The sequence below is a fragment of the Rhincodon typus genome, chromosome 1 (genome assembly GCF_021869965.1).
Source record: "Rhincodon typus isolate 14 chromosome 1, sRhiTyp1.1, whole genome shotgun sequence".
NCBI classification, from domain to species: domain Eukaryota; kingdom Metazoa; phylum Chordata; class Chondrichthyes; order Orectolobiformes; family Rhincodontidae; genus Rhincodon; species Rhincodon typus.
This window is the reverse complement of record NC_063332.1, coordinates 125813431-125839406: the sequence shown is the minus strand read 5'-3', so window position 1 is coordinate 125839406 and position 25976 is coordinate 125813431. Positions and strand designations below refer to the sequence as shown.

The window sequence follows — 25976 nt, the reverse complement described above, 5'->3', positions numbered from 1 at the left end:
AGGAAAGTCAATGTTTCGGATCGGAACTCTTCTTCAGGACTCTGTCAGCCCTAAAGAAGTGTTCTGACCCGAAACATTGACTTTCCTGCTCCTCAGATGCTGTCTGGCCTGCTGTGCTTTCCCAGATCCACATTTTTAACGATAAGTGGCTTTTTCCTTTCCTCTGGTATTCCCTCAATCCTTCTTCAAAATTCACCATAAGGATTGACACTCGCACTATTTCCTCACTATTCCTGCTTTTCCACCTGTTCCCATGCCCATCCAGATCTCCATGCGCAACTTTCTCCTTATACATGCCCCTTAGTCAGTTCACTTGCTCGTTCTCCCTCCACAGCACACATCATTGCCCCATTGAGCTACCTCCCAGGATTGTCCCTGCGTCCTTGACAGCCACATCCTTGCAGTTACATTCCATACCATTCCCTTCTTTGAACATTTCTATTGAGCCCCTTTTCAATGCAGATCCTTGTTCAGTTCAGCCCTGCTTGCCTGGGGAGGTTTACTGCTGTCAGCTAGTGAGGCCAATCGGCCTCCACCACTTGCGAGTGATTACCTGCAGCAAAACGATTGCATAGGACTGAGACTTCTCTTCAGCAGGTCAACCTAGTGAAGTTTCACACTTTACAACACAAGTAGCTAAGAATTACAAGCTAGACTGTATATGACTGAGACTCCCACCATTTGATTAATGTAGAGAAATTTCACATCTTGCCCTGCAAGCATTTGAGTAAGGAAGGACTTTGGTCATGATGGAGCTAAATAATTGAAGAAGATTGTATTCATCAAAGCTTCTGGAAAGAGATCTGTCCTACCAGTCTCACCCATATTATTCTTTAGAGGATATATGTTTTTGGCTAATGAGATGATGCCTGTGAATGTAATTCCACCAGTCCGAGGAGCCAATAAGCATTCCTAACACACAAATGAATGCACAAGAACAAAGCAACCCACCTGAAAGGTTTTGACAACTTAATAGCAAACAATTACAGGATTATGGGAAAAAAGCAGGAGAATTTGGTAGACAAGCATATCAGCCATGATCGAATGGCAGAGCAGACTCAATGGGCTGAATGGCCTAATTCTGCTCCTATACCTCATGGTCATTAATCACCTATTGGAAAGTTGCATTTTTGCCTCCTCTCTATTAAATGCCTCCATCTGTTCCTTCTAAAAACCTCTGGACGAGCCCAGAAAATTCAATCCATCCACTCACTTATCCATTCACTAATTTGTTTGCACAGTTTTCATTATCAAGGATACCATTCTCAGTATATCATGCCTGTTTTACCTAGTGCTGTCCATCTGCATCTTAGCAGAATATGGATTTTGGTCAGGTACAAGTCAGGAGTGTGATGGAATGTCCCCTATTTGCCTGGATGAATACAGTTCCAACAACAATTCAGAAGCTTGACACCATCCAGAACAAGCTGCCCGCTCAATTGGCACCTCATCCACAAGCATTCACTCCCTCCACCACCGGCACTCAGTAGCAGCAGTGTGTACTGTCTATAAGATGCACTGCAGAAATTCACCAAAGATCCTTAGACAGAAACTTTTGCACCCACAGCAACTATCATCTAGAAGAACAAGAGCTGCAGATACATGGGAACACTATCATCTGCAAGTTCTCCAAGCCACTCATCATACTGATTTGGAAATATATCACCATTCCTTCAATGACGTTGGGTCAAAATCCTGGAACTCCCTTCCTAAGGTCAATCTACAGCACTTGAAGGCAGCTCACCATCACCTTCTCTAATGCGATTAGGGACAGGCAATAAATGCTGGCCAGTCAGCAATGCCCATGTGGTGGAGGAAGTGAATGATAAAAAAAATCCAGGTTTTCAGATGACACTACTTTACGAGGATCAATAAGTTGTGTAAATTCAAATAGGATGTTGCAAACAGGCAAAGATAGATAATGTGGGTTGGACAAAACGAAAGCAAGTGTAGTTCATTGTGGAAAAATATGTTCCACCAGTTTCGATACAAATATTGTCTAAATAGCGTGAAGTGAATGACTTTAAAAGAGCAAAGAGAATTGGGAGTCCACGTTCAAAAATTAGTCAAAAGCTTATTTAAAAATCTAACAAAAGAGCTGATGGAAAATTGGCCTTTATCTTAAAATGGCTGGAATACAAAGGGAAGAAAGTTATGTTTTAGCTGTGCCTTGACCAAATCCCATCTGGCCTACTGCATTCAAGCTGATTCAGTGGACCTCAGACAAGATATATCGCCTTTGGAGGGCGTGTAGTGTTATGTTCAGCAAAGTGATTTTGGTGAGTTAAATGATGAGGATAGGTTACGTAAGTGTGACTTTTAAATTATCCAACTATTTGTCTGACATCCACTCCTGGCTGAACAGAAGTTTCATCCAATTGAAAATTGGAAATTCAAAACATGTGGTTTTCATTCTCAAGTACAAATTTTGTTCCCTTGTTATTGATGCCATCCCTTTAATTTGGCTCAACTAAATTTCCCATAACCTTTGTGTATTTTTGACCATGAGATGAGCTTCTGATCACCTCTCCGTGCCATCACAGAGACTGTCTGTTTCCAATCTTGTAATATTGCCTAACTCCACCCTTGTCTCAGCTTGTCTGCTGCTGAAACCCTCATTTTTTGCCTTTGTTTCCACGACTATTCCAACATGCTCCTGACTCATGTCCCACAATATTCCCTCCCTAAACTTGAAGTTGTCAAAAACTCAGTAGCTCTTGTTCTTAATTATACCAAATCCCATTCTTCCAATCCCTCTGCAACCCCTCCCCTATTCAGTGACCTTCACTTGCTTCCAGTTAAGTAACGGTTTTGAAACTAATCGTCCTTGTTTGCAAATCTGAATCCGTATCTTTCTCTTGATTCTTATTTATCTCATCTCACTTCACCCTCACTGAGATTATAGATTGCTTGAGATGTACCTCTTACCTTTCTTGCGCCATTGCCAATAAGAGCTGACAGCCAAGTTTCCCATCCTCAGCCCACATAGGCCAATATTATAAATTGTTTCCTCTTCACAGGCACTTCCCTCTCTTGTAAAATTCTACTTCATTGTCAAACTTAATTTGATTTGATTTATTATTGTCACATTTAGTGAGGTACAGTTGTTGCAAAGTTGGGTACGTATTTGTGGATTAGAAGGTAGGGTGTTAAAATTGGATGTTTTTAAAATGATGGGAGGGAGGAGTGTGTGGTTTCTTTAAAAGATTATGTCTCTTTTAGGCTTGGAGATTAAAAGAAAGTCTGCAGGCAGCTACAAATGCACAGAGTTCTTGAAATTGAAACATTGTATCAAAAGGCTATACTGTTAGCAGGCAATGCAATGTTTTTACCAAGACAACAGGTTTTTGAATTTAGCCAATTAATTTAAACCAGGCCCTAGATACCAACACCCAATTAACTTTAAATCTAATGGTTTTGACAACCTAGGACCAATCCTATTGTAAGACTAGGTCATCAAGGGTATAAAAGAAGAGGGCAATTGAAAATTGGCATGACAGCAAACTGCCACCTGAGAGAAACTCACTGGCTCTCACAGAAATCTCTAAGCTGTCAGAGTAAGCACCATCTAAATAAAGGTGGGCACTTTTAGCTAATATTCCTGACACAAGGATTCAACGGAGGAAGGCATTCCTGACTGGAGGACAGTAGAAAAGGCAAAGAACATTCCATTAGACTTACTCTTGCTGTAATTTTGAGAGATTCAGTTTAATATTTTTTATTAATTTAGTTTATGTAAGTGGTATTCATATCTATTAGAACAGCACATCACTAGAATTTTACTTTATTTGGGAATAGTTAGTAGTTAAGGGGATACCGTTTGGTTTGTTAATAGTTCTGTTAATTTGTTAACTGTTAGTGTTAGATAAATAAATTGTTAATTGTTAATTGTAGAGTGACTGTCAGGAAATCATTTTATTTCACCTCTCCTTTATGACAGATTGGGAGGTGAGAGGCAGGTTATACCACTTTTCACATTTCCTTTAACAGGTTACGAAATGAAGCAAGCTTCACTTTTAATTATCAGGGAGATTCTGACCTCATCTCCATCTTGTAACATAGGGAAAAGTATTGTTTTGCGATCTACCCAGCAAATCATACCTTACATAAGTACATCAGAGTAATAGAACAGAATGCAGAATATAGTGTTAAAGCTGCAAAGAAGGTGCAGAGAAAGAGCAACTCTGATATATGAGAGGTCAGTTCCTAACAGCAGGGAAGAAGCTTTCCTTGAATCTGTTCGTGTGTGTTTTCAAACATTATTTTGTCTTCAAATTCCTTGCTTCTACCTGTCTTTCCCATCACTTCCATGTTCAATGTCCTCTTAAGTTTTTTTTTCTGCTACTGCCACAACATTGGAATAGCTTTAATCAATGACACAACATTGGACTTGAAAGGTTTACTCTGTTTTTCTCTCTCTACAGATGCTTGCTGAGTTTTTCCAGCACTTTCTGCTTTCATCACAAGTGACTGTGAGGTTAATAATCCCTCCATGTCCTTTCTGACATCTCAGCAGTCCTATGCCATCCTCCTGGAGGAGCTCCTCTCTGTTGACCAGCTGAATGGTACCGCCTTGACCTGGCTTCAGTTGTAGTCAGAGAATCTCCTTCAATGAGTTATATTCAAATTCTCCAACTCTTAAGTGTGACTCAAAATATGGAAGCATACCTCCTCCACTTCACAAACTATACATGGTGTATGGCCTTAACAACTATCCATTGTTTTTTCTTCGGTGGGATTTGATATGTATTTTTGTTTTCCAATCTCAATGAGCTTCTATTTGATGCTGTTCCCAATATTTGAGAACTCTGGGCGTGGTCGGAGTTTACAGTTTGTGCAGGTGTGTGCGGGAAAATGTTTTAAAAGCAGACGTGTGACAGCAAGAATCTGAACAGAAAGCTGAGTATCTGATCGCCTGGACCGGAGGCTGTTCCCTCTTGTTTTCATGTGGTTACACTTGTTCACAATCCCGAGTGCAAGGGGAATCTCAGTGTGGCAGCATCTCCCGAGTGTCAGAACACCACAGTCACCCTGTCTTCTGCAACTGGGGAGGTGAGTCTCTCAGTCTTTCAGCTACAATTTTGTTGCATCTTTAGAGTGCATCGCCCACTCAGAATGAGCACAATGTAGTGAATTCAATATCACAATCTAGGCTGCACAATTTAAGAAGCTGTTCACTCTCCATTGATTGTTGAACCCAATGTTTAGTATTTGAACCCAATACCTGTCTCTAAAGTCTGACATTCTTTACACAGCACATCAAAAGAGAGAACGGTCTGTCACTTTGACAGCCGCTGGTTCCAACTTGCTGCAGTTCCTTGTTCAGAATAAAATTGCAGACGGAAGGGTCGCATGCATTTTGTTGACATGCTGGCTCTGCAAGTTTGTTTTTATGTCCAGTCAGTCTGCAGGCTTAGTTTCGTAAATAATTTAAACGTTTTCGATCAAAGTTTATGGTTAGAAACAATAATAGTAACATCAGCTTCCAATAACAAAGTGTTGTCGTTCTTATCCATCTGGGAATGTTTTGAAGTATTTTTTTCTGCTGTAATGACAGGATCTCCGACTGAAAGATGTTCCCTTTGTTAGAACCTCAGGTTGCACTGCGTTCCTTTTTGGAGCAGATCACGGGGAATGCACCTTTGGGGAAAACGTCAATCACTCAACTAGACACTGATCTTGTTGGATTCACGAATCATTTCCGTCCCTTGCTCCCCGTCTCCGATTTCAATTCCAAACGTACGGAATGTAGCGTCTAGCCAGCTTCCACGTGAACTGCATTTCGCAACGAGTCAAATTCAGGTGGCTCACTGTAAATGTATAGCTGCTCTTTATAATCAGATGCATCCAGCCACTTTGAGAAGAATCCCTGTTTACCGTCTGAAGCAGTCAAATGATTCATATAAACCACCAGTTATCTTGTAACTTAAGTCACCTCTTCAATTGACTGTGGTCTATCAGTTACCTGATGTGTGATCTTGTGCTGGATGTTTAGTTCAGTCAGCTTCAGTTTTAAAACTGAACTGTGATCAGTTCTGCATGTAATGTATAATGGTGACTGGTTTATAATCTTAGGCGATCTACCCTGAATTAGCTGAGGGCCCAGCCAAATGGATGTTAATGGATAACGGGTGCCTCTAGTTTCTTGAAGAAATATTCTAATTTGCCCTGCTCACTAATTGATGCAGGGTAACAGCACCCCAACTTAATAAAGATGTACTACCACATTTCATACTTGTTGGATGACAACAATTCTGTGCCTGAAATGTAAGATTCTCCTTTGATCTGCCTAACCATTCTGGCTGACCAAATTGTTTTCAAATCTCAGCTGCCTCAGATTCCCTCTCAACACTCCGGATAGTCCTAACTGAACTTTACAGGAATGAGTGCAGAATGAACAGTTCCAGAAAGCATGAAATGAGTGAGGATGTAGGTCAAACTAAGCACCTCTACTAGACAGGATCACCTGCTACCTTCTTATGTTGTTTTCTGAATGAATTAGATGTATATTTTAGCAAGGGATAAGCAATATGCCAGTTATTTAGATAGACGTGTTCACTGCTCAGGATTTCACCCATGTCTTTGAGAGAAGAATGCAAATTTAGGTAAGAGGCTCATGTTATAAATCATTGATTATGCAGAATCATTAATTAACTGACAGCCCCCCATTATCAGAAGGGATTAGTTCCACTAATTGTTCAGTGGCCCAGGTATTAGGAACATGAGGCATGACAATTTTTACTGGGAGACAGAAGCCTTCCTTGGTTATCTTCACTGTATGGATGTACATTGTGATATAAAAAACAGAAAAATGGTGGAAGTACTCAGGGTGTGGCAATATCTGTGGAGAGGAACAGAGTTAACATTTCACGATTCTAATCTTTTATTGGAACTGAGAAAAAAGTAGCGATGTCATAAATAGTTGGGACAAGGACAAAACAAGGATTGTGTTTGGAAGATATGACAGAAGAATTTGCCTCCCAGGCCAAAGGGAATGGCGATTGGGTAAAAGGAGAAACAAAAGCTTTACCTAGAGAAGGTGTGCTACTCAAGGAAGGAAAACAAAGCAAAGGAAAGGTATCAGAAAGGGGGCAGAGATTATGGCCTGAAATTATTGAACTCAACGTAGAGTTTAGAAGGTTATAAAATGCCCAATGAAAAGTTCTGACATAATTATCGAGGTACCTGAAAATAAAAAGATTGGGTTGAACAAGAGATGTTCAACATATTCCATGAAAGGTCCAGCATTCTCCAGTTGCTTCATCAATGACCTTCCGTCCAGAGAGGGGACAATTGGTCTTAAAAAATGGTATACTCATGATTTTTTGAATGAATCTTGCCAGCACAAAGCCTTACCAGCTATGGACATAGATCTGTCTAACCCAATCATATTCCGCAGTATGAAAGGATAGCTGACCAGGTAACCAAACTGAGGATTTTGTCATCTTAGCCTTTTGACAAAATGGGATGGGTCAGTTAGAAAGTGCAAGGAGGAGCATCAACCTCCTATTTGATGGAAATATGGCAAACGTTTTTCCATCGGGTTTGCAGGTTTTTCAGTGGGCCATATCAGTGATAATTTCAGGAGCTCCTCTCCTCTGGAGCAGGTACCATCTAGCATATTTTTGAGCTCTTTTCCCAGATTGTGTAAATATGTTTCCAATACCACATCCATTTTGGTGGAATCAGCACCAGAGCTCACTAACAGGCTCCCACCAGGCTCTCACTTAAGGCAGGATGGATTTTTCAATTCAATGGTTAAGCCTTCTTGTTTTGCATTGTTGTCTCTTCTAATCCTGGAAGCATTGAATCCCATGGAAACATATTTAACAGGTGCTAAATTTCCCCTACACTTTAGCTAAATGATTTTTGTTTGCTAATCAGAAAATAAGTGAAAGGTGACAGATCATGCAAAGTAACATCACAGGTTTCATCTAGGGCTGAATAACTGAATTATTCTAAGGTAAAAGGTAATTTGGATAATAATTAGTTCATAATATTTTAGTTCTGATTTTTATCTTTAGATGAATCCGGGGATGAGGTCCATCAGTGGAAGTTTGTGTTCTGTCCTTTCCCTCACAATTTTGGGTAAGTTTTTTTCCCATAAACTTTTTTTATCAGAAATGTAAGATTGGACAGAATTTGCTTTTTGAAGTATACATTTTCCAAGTCTCTGCCTGCAGCCTTGTGAATCACGAGTATCAAACAAACTGTAGGCAATGAAGCCCCTCTTGTCAGGCTCCTAAAGCTACCCGCTAATATCATTATAGTCTCACAGTGTAAGTCAGTGTGTGTTCTTTGTATGACTGTACTCCGCACAATGGTATGTAGTGTAGATGTGTTCTCTGAGATGTGAGATAGCAGTGCAACTAAAATAAATAATTTATCATTTTGTATTTAGTGACAGAATTAAATACTCCCCAAGGATTACATGTGAGATACAATAAAGACTTCCTATGGTACATCATAGTCCTGAAGAGCTCTTCATTTTCAGCAGTCCGAATATTCCCATCCTGTCAATTACATAATGCAAATAACATTGAAGGCTTTATCATTAATGTATGAATCCACTAGGAACTAGACTAAGAGTTCCCTGGTTCATTTCAAATAGTACTGTCAATAGAAAGATTATTAGCCTAATTATCTATGAAGCTAAATGCTGAAGATAAAAAAAGTGCTCAACTTTCCAATTTGGAGACTTTAAGTAATATTAATATATGGTAATTAAAACTAAGGCAGAGCTAAAATAACAGGAATTAGGGTATAGATGGCATAGGTTCAATCAGCAGAGTTCAGAAGCGAATGCTTATCATACCCATACATTCTCCTTTGTACATTTTTGGGCTGACATTAAACTCATTCAACAACCAATTACAGCACTACTGGCCTAAAGATTGTGAATACAGGAAAGTAATAAAAGCATCTGAAGCTTTCATATGTGAAACCTGCTGGCCAGTAAAAAGCCCCATATGCACATGGCCAAGAGGAACACAGAAACAGGAAATCTGATGATATGAAGTCAAGGTCATGCCCTGGTCAATTAATTTGGAAGAACTAGTAGAAAATATGAGTGTATAGATCATATGATTAATGGAGCACTCTATTAATTATTGATGAAACAAAATTTAGAATATTGTGCACAAAAGAATTTTTGTAAATTGTGGAGAGACCAGAGAAAAGATAACAGAGTGACCGGGAGAGAAAATATGTAACTTGACTTCATTGATGAAAAGGTTGAAAGTCCATTTTTTTTATTATACTAATAACAGAAGAAAAGCTGGGTAATTTATTAGTGACCCACAGTACACAACTAAGGGCATCAGTATAAAATGGATGCGAATTTAAAAACGTTATGTGCTAGCAATATTGCAAGCTAGATAAAACATATGAGCTATAAGGAAGTATGATAAACAAATTTGAAGTACATGTAAATGAGTTTAAGTACATATTCTTTAAATGATTGATTTGTTTTCTTTGAACAGTCTCCCAAAGTTGTGGCTTCCAGCAGCTCATGGCTGACAAAGAAACAATTGTGAAGATTTTGTCTTCAGGAAAGTGTAAGTTTAAACTACAATGATCAAGTGAGGGAAAATATGGTAAAGGGAGAAGCAAAGTAATGGAGAAGGGCAGCAATTTGGCTAATGATTGTCAATGACAAGAAGGAATAAAACATACAAATGTAAGAGTACTTCAGCAGAGGAGGCCAAAGATTGTAAGCCTGATTTTAAAAAAAAGTATAGGGCCCTGTACTTGAATCCATGCAGCATTTATAATGAATAGGATGAATTCTTCACACAGACAGAGAATCATAGAATCCTTACAATGTGGAAACAGGCCATTCAGCCAATTAAGTCCACATCAGCCTCTGAAGAACATCCCCCCCAGACCCATCCCCTACCCTATCCCTGTAATCCTGCATTTCCAATGGCTAATCCACCTAGCTTCCACATCCCTGGACACTATGGGAAATTTAAGATGGCCAATCCACCTAACCTACACATTTTTGGTCTGTGGAAGGAAATCAGAGCACCTGGAGGAAACCCATGCAGACCTGGGGAGAATACACAAACTCCAAACAGATAGTCTTCTGAGGGTGGAATTGAACCCAAATCCTTGGCGCTGTGAGGCAGCAGTGCTAACCGCTGAGCTACCATGCCACCCCTTAAAATTATAAACATATAATTTGTATGATTTGATAGGCATGATAGGAACATGGTTGAAAGTTGACCAAGGCTAGACCTTAATGTTATTTGTCATATTGGAAGAACAGGAAGCCAGGAAAAGCTTGCTGAGTAGTTTTTTTTAATTAACTATGGCATTAACTCAGTACTTAATTTGTAAGATCAAAATGTAGAATCAGTTTGGGTAGAGATAAGAAATAGTAAAACTAAGAGGTCATGTGTAGGAGTAGTTTTGAGAAACCATAATGGTAATATAATTGTAGTGACAGACTTTTATGGAGACAGCTAACAACTCTGTACAATTATTTATCTATGAGAAACGGACAACTTTTGAGAAAGATACATCACCTATAGCTAAATAAGGAAGTTAAGGGTGGCATTAAGTTGAAAGAAACACTGTATAAAGCTGCAAAGATTAATCATAGGTAAACAATTGGACAAACTTTAAGGACTAACAAAGAATGACTAAAAGGATAAAAAGGAGGCAGAAAGAAGCATGTGAGAGAAAGCTAGCTAGTAATATGAAAACAGATAGTAAGAGTTCCTACATGTATTTGAACAGTAAATGCTGTTCTCCTAGAGAGTTAGTCTGGGGAGTCAAAAATGGCAAACAAAGAATTGGCAGGTATTTTGTACATGTGCTCACAGCCGAAGACTTAGAAAACCTCCTAAATATAATAGAAAATTGAGAAGTAATGGGGAGGAATGAAGTTAAAACAATCACCAGGGAAAAGGTGCTAGGAAAACTATTGGACCTAATGGCTGACATATCCCCAAGAATGGATAACCTGCATCCTAGGATCTTGAAGGATTTGGCAGCACTGATAGCAGATGCATTCATTATAATCTTCAATAATTCCTTAGATTCTGGAAGAATGCCAATGGATTGGGACTGAGTTCCTTTTGGAGCATTTTGCTAGTGCCATTGGGAGGGCTTTAAACTAACTTGGCAGCATTGTGGGAACCAAGAAAGGATAATAGAGAAGAATTCTAGGGCATGCAAAATCCTTAGGGAGGCACCTGGCACTAGCATCCAGATTGGTAAGTTAATGGGTGAAGTCAGAATAGGAGTGAAAGAAAGGAATTCTAAAACAGAGTTAATGCGCATGTATGTAAATGCATGCAGTATAGTAAATCAAGTTAGAGAGTTAGAGACACAGGTTGCAATGTGGAAGTATGATGTTGTGATAGTGATGGAGACCTTGTTCAAGGAAGGGCAAGACTGTGTGCTAAATATTCCTGTGTATGAGATGTTCAAGAAAGATAGAAAAGGTAGGAAAGGAGGAGCGTTAACAATTTCGGTTAAGGCGGGCATAGCAGTGTTGGAGAAGGAGGATGTTTCAGAGGGTTCAAGGACAGAGTCAACTTGGCTACGGCCACCAAATAAACAAGGGACAATTAGGTTGCTTGGTGTAGTCTATAGATGACCAACTAGTGGAAAGGATGTAGATGGACAAATCTGCCAGGAAGTTGTGGAGAAATACCAACATTGTAGAGTAGTTATAATGGGGACCTCAATTTCTTGACTATAGACTGAGATACTGGTAATACAAGCAGCAGCATGGGGCATGTGTACCTAGATTGTGTTCAGGAGAGTTTCCTACAGCAGTATGGGTCCAATCTGATGAGAAAGGAGGAATTGTTGGACCTCATTCTTGGAAATTAGAAGGGTCAAATGAATCGAGTGTCAGTGGGGAAACATTTAGGATACAGCGATCATTGTAAAGTAAGGTTCAAGATGGTGTTGGAGAATGACATGCAACAATCCAGAGTGAAAAAAATCAATTAGCAGAGACCTGACTTTAATTGAACTGGACAGAGCTGGAAAGGATCGATTGAAATAAGAGATTGGTGGGAGAAACAATAACTAAACCACCTTCAAGGAGCTTGGGTACAGTCAAGGTGTATATATAGTCAGGTCAATAGAAAAAGTAGGACAAACAAATCCAGAGTTCCTTGAATGACAAAAAGGGAGAAATTAACATTAGAAAGAAAAGAAATGCTTATAATAGGTGTAATGCAAAAAAAATTAGAATTGAGAATCAACAGGAATGCTGAAGATTGAGAGGGAGGGTGGAAAAACAAATAACAGAAGCAAAGAGGAATTATTACAAAGACTAGCAATTAACAGAAGGGGAAATCCCAGAGTCTTCTGCAGAAATCTAAACAGTAAGAGAGCGTTCAAAGGATGAGTTGGGCTGATCATAGACACAAGGAGACAGGGGCATTGGACAGATTGCTTGTACTTAAAGTTATCAAGGAACTGGGACTGGATGAGATACATTTAACAATTTTGAAGGAAGTGAGGGACAAAATTGTGGAGACATTGCCCATAATTTTTCAGTCTTGACTCCAAGGGGTTTTATGGCCTTGTTCAAGAAATGCTGTAAGAATAATCCCAGCAATTACAGACCTGTTAGTTTAACTTCAGTGCTGGGGAAACTTCTAGAAGCAATTATTCCAGATTAGCAATCACATGGATAAAATTGTGTTGATTTAGGAGAGTCAGCACAGATTTCTAAAGAAGAAACTGTTTAACTAACTTGCTGGAGTTTATTGAAGAGGTACCAGAAAGGGTCAATGAGTGTTAGCCTGTTGATTTGATTACATGGATTTCCAAATGGCATTTGATACATTGTCTCACAACAGACTAGTGAGGAAAGTTATAGGTCATGGAATACAAGGTTCAGCAGCAATGTGGTTACAAAATTGGCTGAGTGATAGGAAACAGAGAGTAATGGCCAATGGATAGTTTTCAGGCTGCAGAAGGTTTCTCGTGGAGTTCCCGAAGGGTTGATGGAGGGACCCTGGCTTTTCCTGGTATATGCTAATGATTTGGAACTTGGTGTGCAGGGGACAATTTCCAAGCTTGCTGATGACACAAACTTGGAAGAATTCTAAAATGTGAAGGGGGCAGTGTGGAACTCCAAAAGAGCATTGGCAGGTTGGTGATTGGGCAGATAGGTGGTAGACGAAGTTCAATGCAGAGAAGTGTGAAGTGATGCACTTTTGTCAGAAATGCATTGAAAGACAATGCAAAATTGGGCTACAAATCTAAAGGTGGGGGGAGCATGAGCAGAGGGACCTGGTTGTATACGCGTACAGATTACTGAAGCTAGCAGACAAGTAGAGAGTGCAGTTATTACAGCATACAATGTCCTTGGTTTTATTAATAGGAGCATAGAGTACAAGAGCAAAGACATTGCATGTGATGTTGAACTTGTACAATACACTTGTTAGACCTCAGCTGGAGTATTGTGCACTGCTGTGGGTGCCACTTTATAGGAAAGATGTGAATGTGCTGGAGAGAGTGCAGAAGCAACTTACAAGAATGGTTCCAGGAATGAAAAAGTTCAGCTATGAGGATAAATTGAAGAAATTGGGTACATTGTCCATGGAGTGAAGGCTGAGAGGAAACTTCATAGAGGTTTTCAAAATCATGAGTGGGCTGGACAGAGTAAATAAGAAGAAGCTGTTTCCACTTATAAAAAGAAAAAGAAAGAGAGGGTATTGATTTAAAATGATGTGCAAACAAAGCAAGGGTGATGCAAGAAAAGTACTTTTCATGCAGTAGGTAGTTAGGGTCTGGAATGCACTGCCCAGAAATCTGATGGGGTCAGGTTCAATTGAAGCATTCAAGAGGGCATTGGATGTTTATTCAAATAGAAGTGATGTTATGTCGACATGGGAAAAAGATAGGAGATTGGGACAAGGAAATAGAACTGGTGCAGGCTCAATGGGCTGATTGGCCTTCTTCTGCACTGTAACAATTCTATGGCTGCAAAATATCAAATGTAAACCTTTTTTTTCAAGAAGGAAGGAGGCAGAAAGTCTAATATCTGACATGGGAAGGTGCTAGAATCCATTGTTAAGGAATTAATAGAAACGTACTTAGATGATCAAAAAGTTGTCAGGGAGGCTAGCATGGTTTGTGGAAGGAAAACTTAATTAACTAATCTATTAAAGACTTTTGATAAAGTAGCATTCATGTTTTATTGAGGAAACCCCATAGATGTTATGCATATTGATTTCCACATGGTATTCGATAAGGTGCCACATTAAGGGTTGCTGCACAAGATAAGTGAACATGGTTTAGGGCAGGGATTTACCAAGAGTGGGTCAGGACTGAGTGGGGTTGCGAGCTTTGATGCAGCAATGACTGCAGGGGAACTTTGACAAACCATACTCCCACTCTAACAGAACCGCCACTCTCATAGCACCAGCTCAGTTCTCACCGAGAGCTGCAACAATTTTCAAGCCTCGAAATGAGGTCACATTGGGAAAAAAAGTTTGGGAATCACTGTGTAGGGAATAATATATTCACAAGGTTAAAGGGTTGATTAGCTAACAGGAAGCAGGGAGTAGGGATAAATGGGTCTTTTTTGGATTGGAAAATTGTAACAAATGGAGTGCCCCAAGTATCATTGTTGGGGCCTTAACTATTTACAATCAATATCAATGAAATGACACCAAGATAGGCTAGACAGTAAATCATCACGGGAGGTAAATTGTCTGCAAAGGGATATAGACATCTGAAGCAAGTCGGCAAAAATTTGGCAGGTGGTATTTAACGTGGGTAAATGCAAACTTCTCCACTTTAAGAATGGAGCCATGGTTTAAGAACAAATGATCTCCTATTTCAATCGAATGGAAACCATCATGTTGAGAAATTGTTGTGGAATCTTTGACTGCAATTTGATTCAATGTATATCATTATATCCCATCACTAGTGTGTGGTGTCATTTTAAAGAAGGTAATGTTGGCTTTCGGAATAGTATTATCCTCTGTGGTAGAAATAGTGCCTCCTACAATTATTTTCTCATGAGTTATACATTAATGCTTTAAAGTTTGCCTCAACTAATACCGTTTGAAAGCAAAAGTGTGCTTAATGTTGAACACTTGAAAACTGTTAATTCTTGACAATCGGCTGTGTGCTTTATTTCTTTTTCAGTAATCCAGTGCTCAGCAGCTATTGACATTTTATTGCTGATGGATGGATCCTATAGCATAGGGAAAGGAAGCTTTGAGCGGTCAAAGCACTTTGCTGCCAAACTCTGTGATATTCTTGACATTAATCCTGACAGGGTAAGAGAGAATGAATGAAACAAAATTAGCTGGAAAATTGAAGTATCAATTGATTTGTTAAAGTACCTGATACATGCTTCTAAACACAAAAAGCCATCACCTTAAATATGCTGGTGAGATCACAGTTAAAATGTTTTATCCATTAAGCTTACATAAATCTGAAACAGGCAATTACTACGCTTTTCACTGCTGTCCCTCAATTTCAGATTTAAATTTAGCAATTGAAACACATTGTTCATTACATATAGCACCGAGGCCTTAAACTAGATATTCCACAATCATTTGCAAGGCGTTCATTATGTCAGTGATTTCAAGCTTTCCTGGGTGTCAGTTATCTGAACTTTTTTTTCATATCAGGTTTAAAAACTGCTCTCTTTCTTTTGCAGCCTAACCCTCCCACCACCTGCCTTGTAGCCACCTTTTCCTACCTCTGTCGCAGGTTACTGCTCCACTCCAATCCCTGTTGCACCCTCCTCTTCCTCTGGGATAGGGCTTTGGTGATACCCCATTGATACAGTTTCAGTGTCCTTTCTTGATGACGCATTTAATTGAGCAGTTCAGAGAAGGTTCACCTGACTTATTTCTGGGATGAAAGTCTTATGAAGTAAGGCCATTGCATTTGAGGTTTAGAAAATTGAGTGATCTTATTGAATCATATAGGATGCCAAAGGGACTTGGTGGGGTGGCTATGGAGATGATGTAACCTCTTGAGGGGAGACAAGAGCCTGGAGAACACAGTTTGAAAATAAGAAGTCTCCATTTTTAAGATGGAGATGAGAAATGTCTTCTCTCTGAGGGGTGTTAGTCTGTGGAAGTTACTTCTCTAGAAAGAAGTGAAGACTGGGCCATTGAATGTATGTAAGGCTGAGCTAGATAGATTTTGGATGGAGAAGAGAATCGAGGATTGGGGCACACAGTTAAGTGCAGCTGAGATCATAACCAGATTAGCCATGACCTTATTGATTGTGGCAAAGCAGGGTCTAAGGGCTGCATGGCCTCATCCTGCTCTGAGTTCCAATGAAGTCTGGTTATCATTATCTGAAAATGCGACAAGCGTCCTTTCATGTCCTTAATACATCCTCAGTGTTTCACATCCAATAAATTATTCTTCAGGTGTAGTCACTACTATTATACGGGCAAATGCAGCAGAAAATTTGTACACATTATGATCTCACAGACAGCTTGTTTGGTAATTGTGGAAGTAATATCAGTTTCTGAGAAGATGGTGAGGCAGAAACCTTCTTAACATTTCATAATTGCTTAGATATGCAATTGAACCTACAATATTACGAAGCTGGAATGTAGGATTGGACTGGACGGCTACTTGTCAGACAGCACAGACCTGATGGGCCAAATAACCTACTTCTGTGATGAAAATATCTATGATTCAATGGAGAATCCTTTGCACTTTTTCAGATAGTGCCAAGTGATCTTGAATTGAGGTTTGAGCGACAACTTTCCTGACAAGAATGCTATCACCTAAGTTAAGCTAATAAAGAGATGTTCTGAAAGATGCATTTCAGATGTATTTCATATGAATACATGGGATAACCTTTAGAGGTTTACCCTGAAGTCTCTCAATGTAAGGAGGAAATTGCTCTAGTTCAAATGAATTCAAATCAGCTTTATCTTAAACTGAAGTGAGTTGCCCTGTGGCTTAGTGCTTCTTAAACTTGAAATTCAGCATATGTTAATTTTACTGTGCAAAAGATTACATCTGTTGTATAATTAAATTTACATGTTACTAGATCAACCTGTACAAAAATTATGCACTTAAATCCCACAGCACAGTAACAATGGCTAAGGTCATGTATCTATCTATCTTCAAGTTTCATTTTGTACCTTGCTGAAGGCAGGTTTTCATCTCAAATAGGTTCGCATAGGAGTGATCCAGTTCAATTCAAAACCAGAAGTAGAATTTGGGTTAGAAACCTATTCCACAAGAGAAGAAACAAAAGAAGCTATCAAAAAGATTTTCTTCAGGCAAGTATGGCCACTGCATAAGTAGTAGAAAATAGCACATCTTTACCTGGGCAGCATTTCTGGAGGATAGAACCATAACTTTATATTGAACTCCAAATTTCAACAGCTATATTAAAGAGTTAACCTGTTGTTTTCTCTTAATATTTTATATAGGGGTGGTGGCACAGAGATTGGTACAGCAATAAAGTACATGCTACATAAAGGGTTTCATGGAGGGCGGCAAGATGTCCTTAAGGTCATTGTAATTCTTACGGATGGTAAATCACAAGACAATGCAACAGTGCCTTTGAGGTTTGCTAAGAACAGTGGAATGACAATATTTGCTGTGGGAGTCAAGCATCCAGGGTAAGAATAATTGTGCTGAGAGAATGATGTGATATTTTATGTGTGGGCAACATTTGCCATGTGGTTCTTCACTAACTGCTTTTGGTGTCTTCTGTAGGTGGAAAGAACTGGCTAGTTTAGCCAGTGTTCCCAGTGAGATGCATGTGTTCTATGCAGCACACTATAATGATGCTGTTAATGGTTTGTACACTACACTGACACAGTCTACAGTCTGCTCTGATGTACACCCAGGTGGGTAACACTGCTTTTAATTTTCTTTCTGACACAATGCAGTAAATCTCTACAGGTGCTTGATATGTTCAGCGATATTACAGATTAATTTCCAAACTTTGCACACCCATTGAATACCTGGGTGTGCACATTGCATGATTTTCCCCGAGTTAAAATTTTCATTGTGCAGTCGGATTTCCAAAAGGACAGACCACCAGGTATTCCTTGTGGAGAGGAAGCTCTGCCTTCACCTAGAGGATACTTTCTATTGTTCGTTTTAGCACTATCATTGTTCTGAATGGCGTGGATTATGAAGAGATCCATCAACACAAGACTGGGCATCCATGGAGTGCAGCGAACCATCAGCAGCAAAATTGTATCCAACCTCAATAAATACACAAAAAGCAGGACAGTTTCAACTAGCCAATACTGCCTGATCATTTCAACCTCCGTCATCAGTAAAGTAATGGAAGGTGTCATCAACAGTGCTATCAAGCTACATTTCCTTATCAATAACTTGCTCATTGATGCTCAGTTTGGGTTCTAACAGGGCCACTCATCCCCTGACCACATTGCTGCCTTGGTTCAAATATGGCCAAAAGAACTGAATTCTAGAGATGAGGAGAGAGGAATTACCCTTGACATCAAGGCTTCATTTGACTAATTGTGGCATCAAGGAGCCCTAGGAAAACTGGAATCAATGGGTATCAGTGGGAAAACTCTCCAGTGGTTGGAGTTATATCTGGCACAAAGAAAAATGGTTGCGGTCATTTAGGTCTTGTCATCTCAACTCCAGGACATCTCTTCAGACATTCCTCAGAATAACGTCCTAAGCCCAACCATTTTCTGCTGCTTTTTCAATGACCTTGTCTCCATCATAAGATCAGAAGTAGGGACGTTTGCTAATGGTTACACAATGTTCAGCACCATTTGCGACTCCTCAAATACTGAAGCAGTCCATGTCCAAATGCAACATGATCTGGACTATAGCCAGGTTTGGGCTGTCATGTGGCACGTAACATTCTTGTCAGAAAAGTGTCAGACAATGACTATCTCCAACAAGAGATAATCTAATCATTGTCCTCTGACATTCAATGACATATCCAGCACTGAAACCCCACTGTCAACATCCTGTAGGTTATGATTAACCAGAAACTGAACCAAACTTGCCAGTCGCTACAAGAGCAGGGCGAATGCTAGGAACCTGCATGGAGTAACTCAATTCCTAACTCCCTGAAGCCTATTCACCGTGTACAAGGCACAAGTCAGGATTGTGAATAAATAATCTCCACTCACTTCGCTGTGTACAGCTCCAATGACACTCACAAAGTTTGACACCATCCAGGACAATACAGCCCAATTCATTAGCACCACGTCCACAAACATTCAGTCCCTCCACTGCCGATGCTCAGTAGCAGCAGTGTGTATGATTTACAGGATGCACTGCAGAAAGTCACCAAGGTCTTTAGACCGCAACTTCCAAACCCACACTGCTACCATCTAGAAGGACAAGGGCAGCAGATACATTGCAAGTTCCTCTCCAAGCAATTCATCATCCTTACATGTCACTGGGTCAAAACCCTGGAACTCCCTCCCCAACAGCATTGTGTGGATACCTATGCTAAATGAATAGCAGCGGTTCAAGAAGGCAGCTCACTACCACTTTCTCCAGGGCAGCTTAGTATGGGCAACAAATACTGGCCCATCCAGTGAAGCCCACATTCCATGAATGAATCCAAAAAAAACCTGTCTGCTGAATTTACCTTTGTCCTTAACCCCCTCTCCCTGTATCCTTCATCTCTTACCTACTTGCTGCTGGTTCCCCTCTGAATTAGGCTTCGGGTAATGGCCCTTACAACCCAGGGGTGAAATGCTTACCTATGTACTGTCTAATCACTCTTAATGAGCTGAATGGCGAGTGATCCAGTGAGTTAACTCACGCCATGTGTTAGCCATCACCAAATATCTTGCTCCCACACTTAGAATAAAATAGGAAAATATTGACCGTATACTCTTGCCAACATTCAGATTCTTGATTCATTACAATCAAAGCGCAGGTTTCAGAGGAAGAACTATGCAAAATGGTCAGATCAATTTCAATACTTCTTCCTCCAATTGGAAATTAAGTTTAGCTTAGTGACTCTCCAAACATAACAAAAGATTGATTTTAGCACTAAGTTTGCAGATACTTTCTGGTTTTTAATTTTTTTGGGGGGTTTGGTGCAGGATCGCATGAAGCAGTGAGTTAAAGCAGTGGTGCTGGAATCAGATGACTTGTGGGAGGTGGACGGAATGGGATTGCTGGAATGGAGCCTGGATATTGGAGGGAGCCAGAAAATTTGATCTTTTCAATTTCTATCTGTTTACTCTATTTTGAATGAAGAAACCTGTGCCACTGTGAATTATCTGTCAATACTTGTCTTTAAAATTCACAGCCAAATGTAGAAACATTTAATTCAGTCACATTTGGTTCTCTGATTTTGCAGCCTGCAAGGTGGTATCACGGTTTTGCAAGAGAACAACAGTCAATGCTGAGAAGAAATACCTTGGAAGCCATATTTGCTGGAAAGGCAAAACTGACAGCCTAAAAGGACACGGAAAACCTCTGACTACCTTCTGTCCTTTCTACACGTCAGTTTGTTCAACTCTTTATAACAACAGATGCTTTCAAGAGTTTGACCATTTCAGCGGAACTTGATTTCATCAACAATCATCCTGCTAACCCATTAACAGGACAGTTGATGGAAGGGATGTGGCTAGGAATCAAAGCACAGAGATGTTTACAATGACTTAGGCCTAGATATTTATTCCCACAGGGAATGGGTGTGCACAAAAGGCAAGAGTAATTTGGCACCACAAACCCAAACTTTAGAAATGGCTTCCCAAACTTTTTGATGTAAGGTGCAGGCTGGATTAGGAGGTTAGGCAGCTGACCTGGGAAGACCTGAAGAGGATGCGAATGTGATGCCCAAAGCTTAAAAATGGAGATTAAAATAAAGTACCTTTCCTGTCCTGAAACCTCACACCCTTTATTCCCCATGCTATCTATCCCCATGTCCTCCATACCTTCCTTACCAACCTATATTCCTGTACTGATCCCCAGTTCCTATGTCAACTAGGTGCCAAGTCATGCCAAGCCACAATCCCACCTACAATCCTTTGCCCTTCCCCAACCCTGCCAATTCACCTAGTATCCCCCAGAGGTAGATCTCAGGACCTGTGCACAGATAAGAAGAAATAACATTCTAATGAAGGAGGTGTATTGCAGACTTTGCTATATTGCAAAGAACACATTCACTCATAGAAACATTTCCACTGCATTGAAAATCCTTCACTTTAAAAATGCCTTTATGAAAATAAACATTTAATGCAAGTGGAACAAACATTGCAAATTACAGTCCACACCAAAGAGTCTAAAACCACTTGTAGCTGTCAATTGAACTTTGAAGTGGGAGACACTAAACAGTGATACCTGCTCATTGTGAGATCAGCCAGGCTGCACCAATCTAGTAATACAGATCATCAGGCTAGAGTCAATACATCGAAAGAGAAAGCTACTTTTCTTCACACTCCTGATATTTTTTTTCAAATATTAAATGGTGTGGAGTTTTAAAAGCATTGACAGTTCAAGTAGGTCCCTCGGATAGCTTTGACAGTGCCAATGAGTTTATGTACTTCTTGTGTACAGGCATGCCTACATTTAACAATCCTAAAGAACACCAGACTTCTCCTAAAGGGTTAATTATCTTCACCAAAGGACAGATTACCTCCCCTCAAAGGCATGCCAGGACCAGATCAAAAGAGGTACCTTGCCTCTTTGTAAAGGTATGTTCACTCTCCAAAGAATCCATGAGGTTTAGACTTGCTCTTACCTTGTCTAATCTGCACTGTTCAGGTTTCTCATACTTACTTCACCAAACTCAAGCAGAAAAACGAAGCAGTTGATGATTTAAACAGTCAGCTGCCTCTGTTAACTATAGATGCACAAGTCCAAACCAAATCCTTTGAAAGTGAGAATTACTGTGTTAATGGGTGAAACTTAGGATTTCTGAGAACTTCTGCTATTTTCACCATGTTGGAGAGTTTCCCTGATGTTGTGAAAATCTGGTCCTTAATGTCAGTTCTGTAAGGTATAAGTTCTAAAATATTGTGGTTGAGAATTCAGTTTTACTCCACAACAGTCAAATTTCAGCTGATTGATTTTTTAAATAAATACCAATTTGAAACAGGAATGCTATCATGATGAAGAGATGTATACATAAACTACTTTGTAAAGACAAATACACTGTGGAAGTTTTTCTCTTAAAGATCACTGAGAAATGTAGCTGCTCAATATTAATACAGATTTTTTTCAATCCATTTAGCTGGAAAAGGACATACAGTCAGATTCGAACTCGCTGTGCCCGCACCCTGTGCCCAGGTAAATAGAAATGTCTAGAATTTCTACTGGGTTTTTCCAAACTTCAGCCAAAGTTAAATCAGAAAATTATCGAACCTGTGTGGAAGTATGACCTTAACTAATATGAGCATTGTGTTCTGTCATTGTTTTGTACGTTTTCATTACTTTTACCTTCTGCCTTTTTACGTTACTTATGAGAGAATACTTTTTATTGCATAATGATGTTGCAATGCCTGATTAAATGGTACACAAATATGTCTAGAATGACCTGTTATCTACTTTTTCTTCATTTCTCAGGGAAGTGACTAGTATCAGTTTGATCCCTGGGGTTCCGTTATTCTAGGTTGCAGATTCCATGCATAGGCCCCGTTACCCTAACCCCAGGCTATGAGGTTGAGGGAGTCCGGTGAATATGGTTAACGGGCTGAAGGTGGGAATTCTGCTCTTCAAGAACCTCAGAGACCTGTTGGCCAGGTGGAGGTCACCCGAGCAGGTGCTTAGGGACAGGGGCATATGGGATTTGGTCAGAATTTGGGAATGTGGCTGGATGCAAAGCTGACAGTGGGCTAAGGAGTACAGTGGGCTGGGGCTTGAGAGGCAATGGCAGGAGGTCAACCTCAAAAGGAATCACCTGGGTGGGTGGCGGAGGGCTTCTGATGTGCTCATTGGGCCTTGGAGCATAGGGCCTACCTACCGCCTACCTCCAGTGTGGAGAAATCTGCCAGGCTGACAACGTGGCATGTGCCTCTGGTTAAATCCCAGAGGATATAAATTGAGGAATTTAACACAAGCCATTAATTGCCCACATTAGGGCTTGACTTGGCTGGTTGGTGGATGGACTATTCAGTGCCAACTCTGATAAAACTGGGTGAGACAGATGGATGGTAGTTGGTGGGCAGACAACCCACTGGACTTACTGAGCCTCCTGCTTTGAAACCCACCAGTGGGTGAGCATAAAATCCAGCCATTTGTTACAGCAACTCAATTTGAATGAGAATGAGGTATTTTTCACTTGATTATAATAAGATTAACAAAATGTATTGGAGGGAAGGAAATGCTTGGAACAGTATTCATTAGAACATGTGAATGTCAACATTGGCCTGTTTAACCATCTGCGCCTAGTTATCTCTGCTGAAATACCTTCAAGAGGAGTTTAACAGAAGCAGTAGGGAAAACAGTGGACAAGAAACCTCAGGCTGCCCATGTACTTTCAGAGCTGTGGATACTAGAAACAGAATACTCACACTTAGCTGGGGAAAATGTGAGATACTGGGCAGCACAAAGAAAAGGGGTCTGTTCAGTGACAAGAAAATATTTTATGCAAAAGGAAAAATATTGCAGATGGTAGAAATTTGACACCTAAAAAAATTCCAATTTTTTTTAATAAATTCCTTTATTTTGAATAAATCAACGATTTGATACATGTTTGAAACTACCAAAATGTTTGCGTTTTTATTATGTTAATACTAAACCATCCTTATCATCTCTTCATATACTACCACAAATATGAAATGTATTTTCTGTATATTGTTACAGATCCCTGTGATTCAGCTCCATGTCATAACGGAGGCACGTGTGTTTCAGAGACCGTGGATGAGTACAGCTGTTTGTGTCCCCTCGGTTATGGAGGGGATAAACACTGTAGTAAGTATCTTTTATAAGATATTGCATTAAAGGCTTTATTTTCAATTACATGACTTGTTTTCAATTAAAATGCAAAAGCAGATGACTCCAGAAAAGTGAACGGTTTGAAATGGGATAATGGGATATGTTTCAGGGGAGAAATCGGATTGAAGGATTAAATGAAAGAATTGGTAGATGAATCTGACCTCAAAAATAATGACAAGCATCTTTGATCCTTTTTTAAAATTTCTCTTCTTAAAAATTCTTACTTCTCAGTCTGAAACTGATTCTGCAATTTCAAACGTTTTGGGCACAATTTTAGTTTGACCTGCCAAGGTTCAGGTTTGGGCCAGGAGTGATGAAAGCTCTGCTCCTGGGTCAGAAAGCTGAAAGGCTCCCAACCACCATGTCCACAATTAGTCACAGTGAGCTGAAAAGTGGGTGGGAAATTAATGTGGAACCACTGCGTAAATAATTTACAGATTTAAACAGGCAATTCCTTTGGAATTAAACCTAAGATTGTGGCTTCAACAGTCAGAGAACAGGTTCCCCAAACTTTGCGGAACTTGTGAAGGGAGAACACAATGGGCAGTATTGTTTATTAGTTTCTCAGGTTTTGAGTAACAACATTTCATAGCTAGTGGGCTAGGCTTGGGCTCACTGCACTTGCTTTGAGGTTGTGGTTTTGTTGCTTCATGGCAATTTACAACCTTCTGAAAGCAATTCTTCCTCCTTTGATCCACAGTTTGCCTCCTCCAGCCTTCAGTGCTGTGGGACAGCAGCTTACACAGTGCTCCATCTCACACCTCAAATGAGGAACCACATGAGCAGCACCAGCTGCCTTGGCTTAAGCCACATGCTGCCGCACAGTACAAAGCACGTAGACATGGAGATCTCTCACAAGCACCAGTGTCAATTTTGCCATATGTTGTCCATTCCTTTGGGGTACATCACTTGGGTAGAGTTGAAAACTTCAGTTTTTTATAACAGCATCAATGTGGTGCGTCAAGTTTGCCACATGTACTATCTGACTGAACATTACAGTCACTTCTTGGAAGTCCTTGGCAAACTTGCAGGCCATGGACGAAGGAACTGATTTGTATTCTTGTTAAGTTTGCAGATGACACACACTAGGTGGAAGGACAGGTAGTGTTGAAGAAGTGGGGAGGCTGCAGAGGACTTAGACAGGCTAGGAGAGTGGGCAAAGAAGTGGTGGATGGAATACAATGTGGGAAAGTGTGAGGTTATGCAGTTTGGTAGGAACAATAAAGCTGTAGACTATTTCTAAATGGGGAAACGATTCAAAAATCTGAAGCACAAAGGAAGTTAGGAATCCTAGTTCAGGATTTGCTGAAGGTTAACATGCAGGTTCAGTTAGCAGTTAGGAAGGCAACTGCAATATTAGCATTCATTTCAAGATGATTAGAATACAAGAGCAGAACTGTACTGCTGATGCTTTATAATATAGAATAGAATAGTCATTTGTTGTCACTTGTATTTTTTACAAAAAGAATGTGAATAGTGTTTAAGCTGCCATACCACAGTGCCTATGTTAGTAATAGAAGGCATAGATAAGAAAGGAATTTTTTAAAAATTAAGACAAGGTCCTTCATAGTTCAATTCCCCCCAGCTCCTGTGTTGGGAAAAGACAGTACCACTGCCATTTCAGACCACTGAAGTCCTGGGCTGCAAGACTCCACAGAAGCTGCTCCAAGGATCAATCTCGTAGACAATTCCGGGAAAGAGGATATCACCAAAGCTGTCCAAAGGATTCCCAGGCCACCAGATGCCAGTTTGAAACCACCTCAATGCTGAAGCCGCCAGCAGCCTCCTCCGATGTAGCAGCCAATACTGGGTTCCCGCACTCACCTCTGTGCCAGCCACCTCCTCAACGCTGATTCCAGAGACCCATTCCAGCTGGTTCCAGAGACCCATTCCACCTGGTTCCAGAAACCCATTCCAGCTAGTTCCAGAGACCCATTCCAGCTGATGCCAGAGACCCATTTCAGCTATGCCAGAGACCCATTCCAGCTAGTTCCAGAGATCCATTCCAGCTAGTTCCAGAGACCCATTCCAGCTGATGCCAGAGACCCATTTCAGCTATTCCAGAGACCCATTCCAGCTAGTTCCAGAGACCCATTCCAGCTGAT

At 40.2% G+C, this 25976-nt stretch overlaps 1 protein-coding gene across 1 annotated transcript in view; it reads left to right on the top strand.

Moving 5' to 3' along the window:
* LOC109924402 (von Willebrand factor A domain-containing protein 2-like) overlaps positions 1 to 25976 on the top strand; it is a 69624-nt gene that overhangs the window by 27446 nt on the left and 16202 nt on the right. The window contains exons 3-10 of the mRNA XM_048606179.1: positions 9483 to 9557; positions 15133 to 15266; positions 17140 to 17249; positions 17403 to 17594; positions 17692 to 17825; positions 20291 to 20435; positions 22169 to 22224; positions 23740 to 23847. Coding sequence (XP_048462136.1) covers positions 9483 to 9557; positions 15133 to 15266; positions 17140 to 17249; positions 17403 to 17594; positions 17692 to 17825; positions 20291 to 20435; positions 22169 to 22224; positions 23740 to 23847 — 954 coding nt within the window. The remainder of the gene's footprint in view (positions 1 to 9482; positions 9558 to 15132; positions 15267 to 17139; positions 17250 to 17402; positions 17595 to 17691; positions 17826 to 20290; positions 20436 to 22168; positions 22225 to 23739; positions 23848 to 25976) is intronic.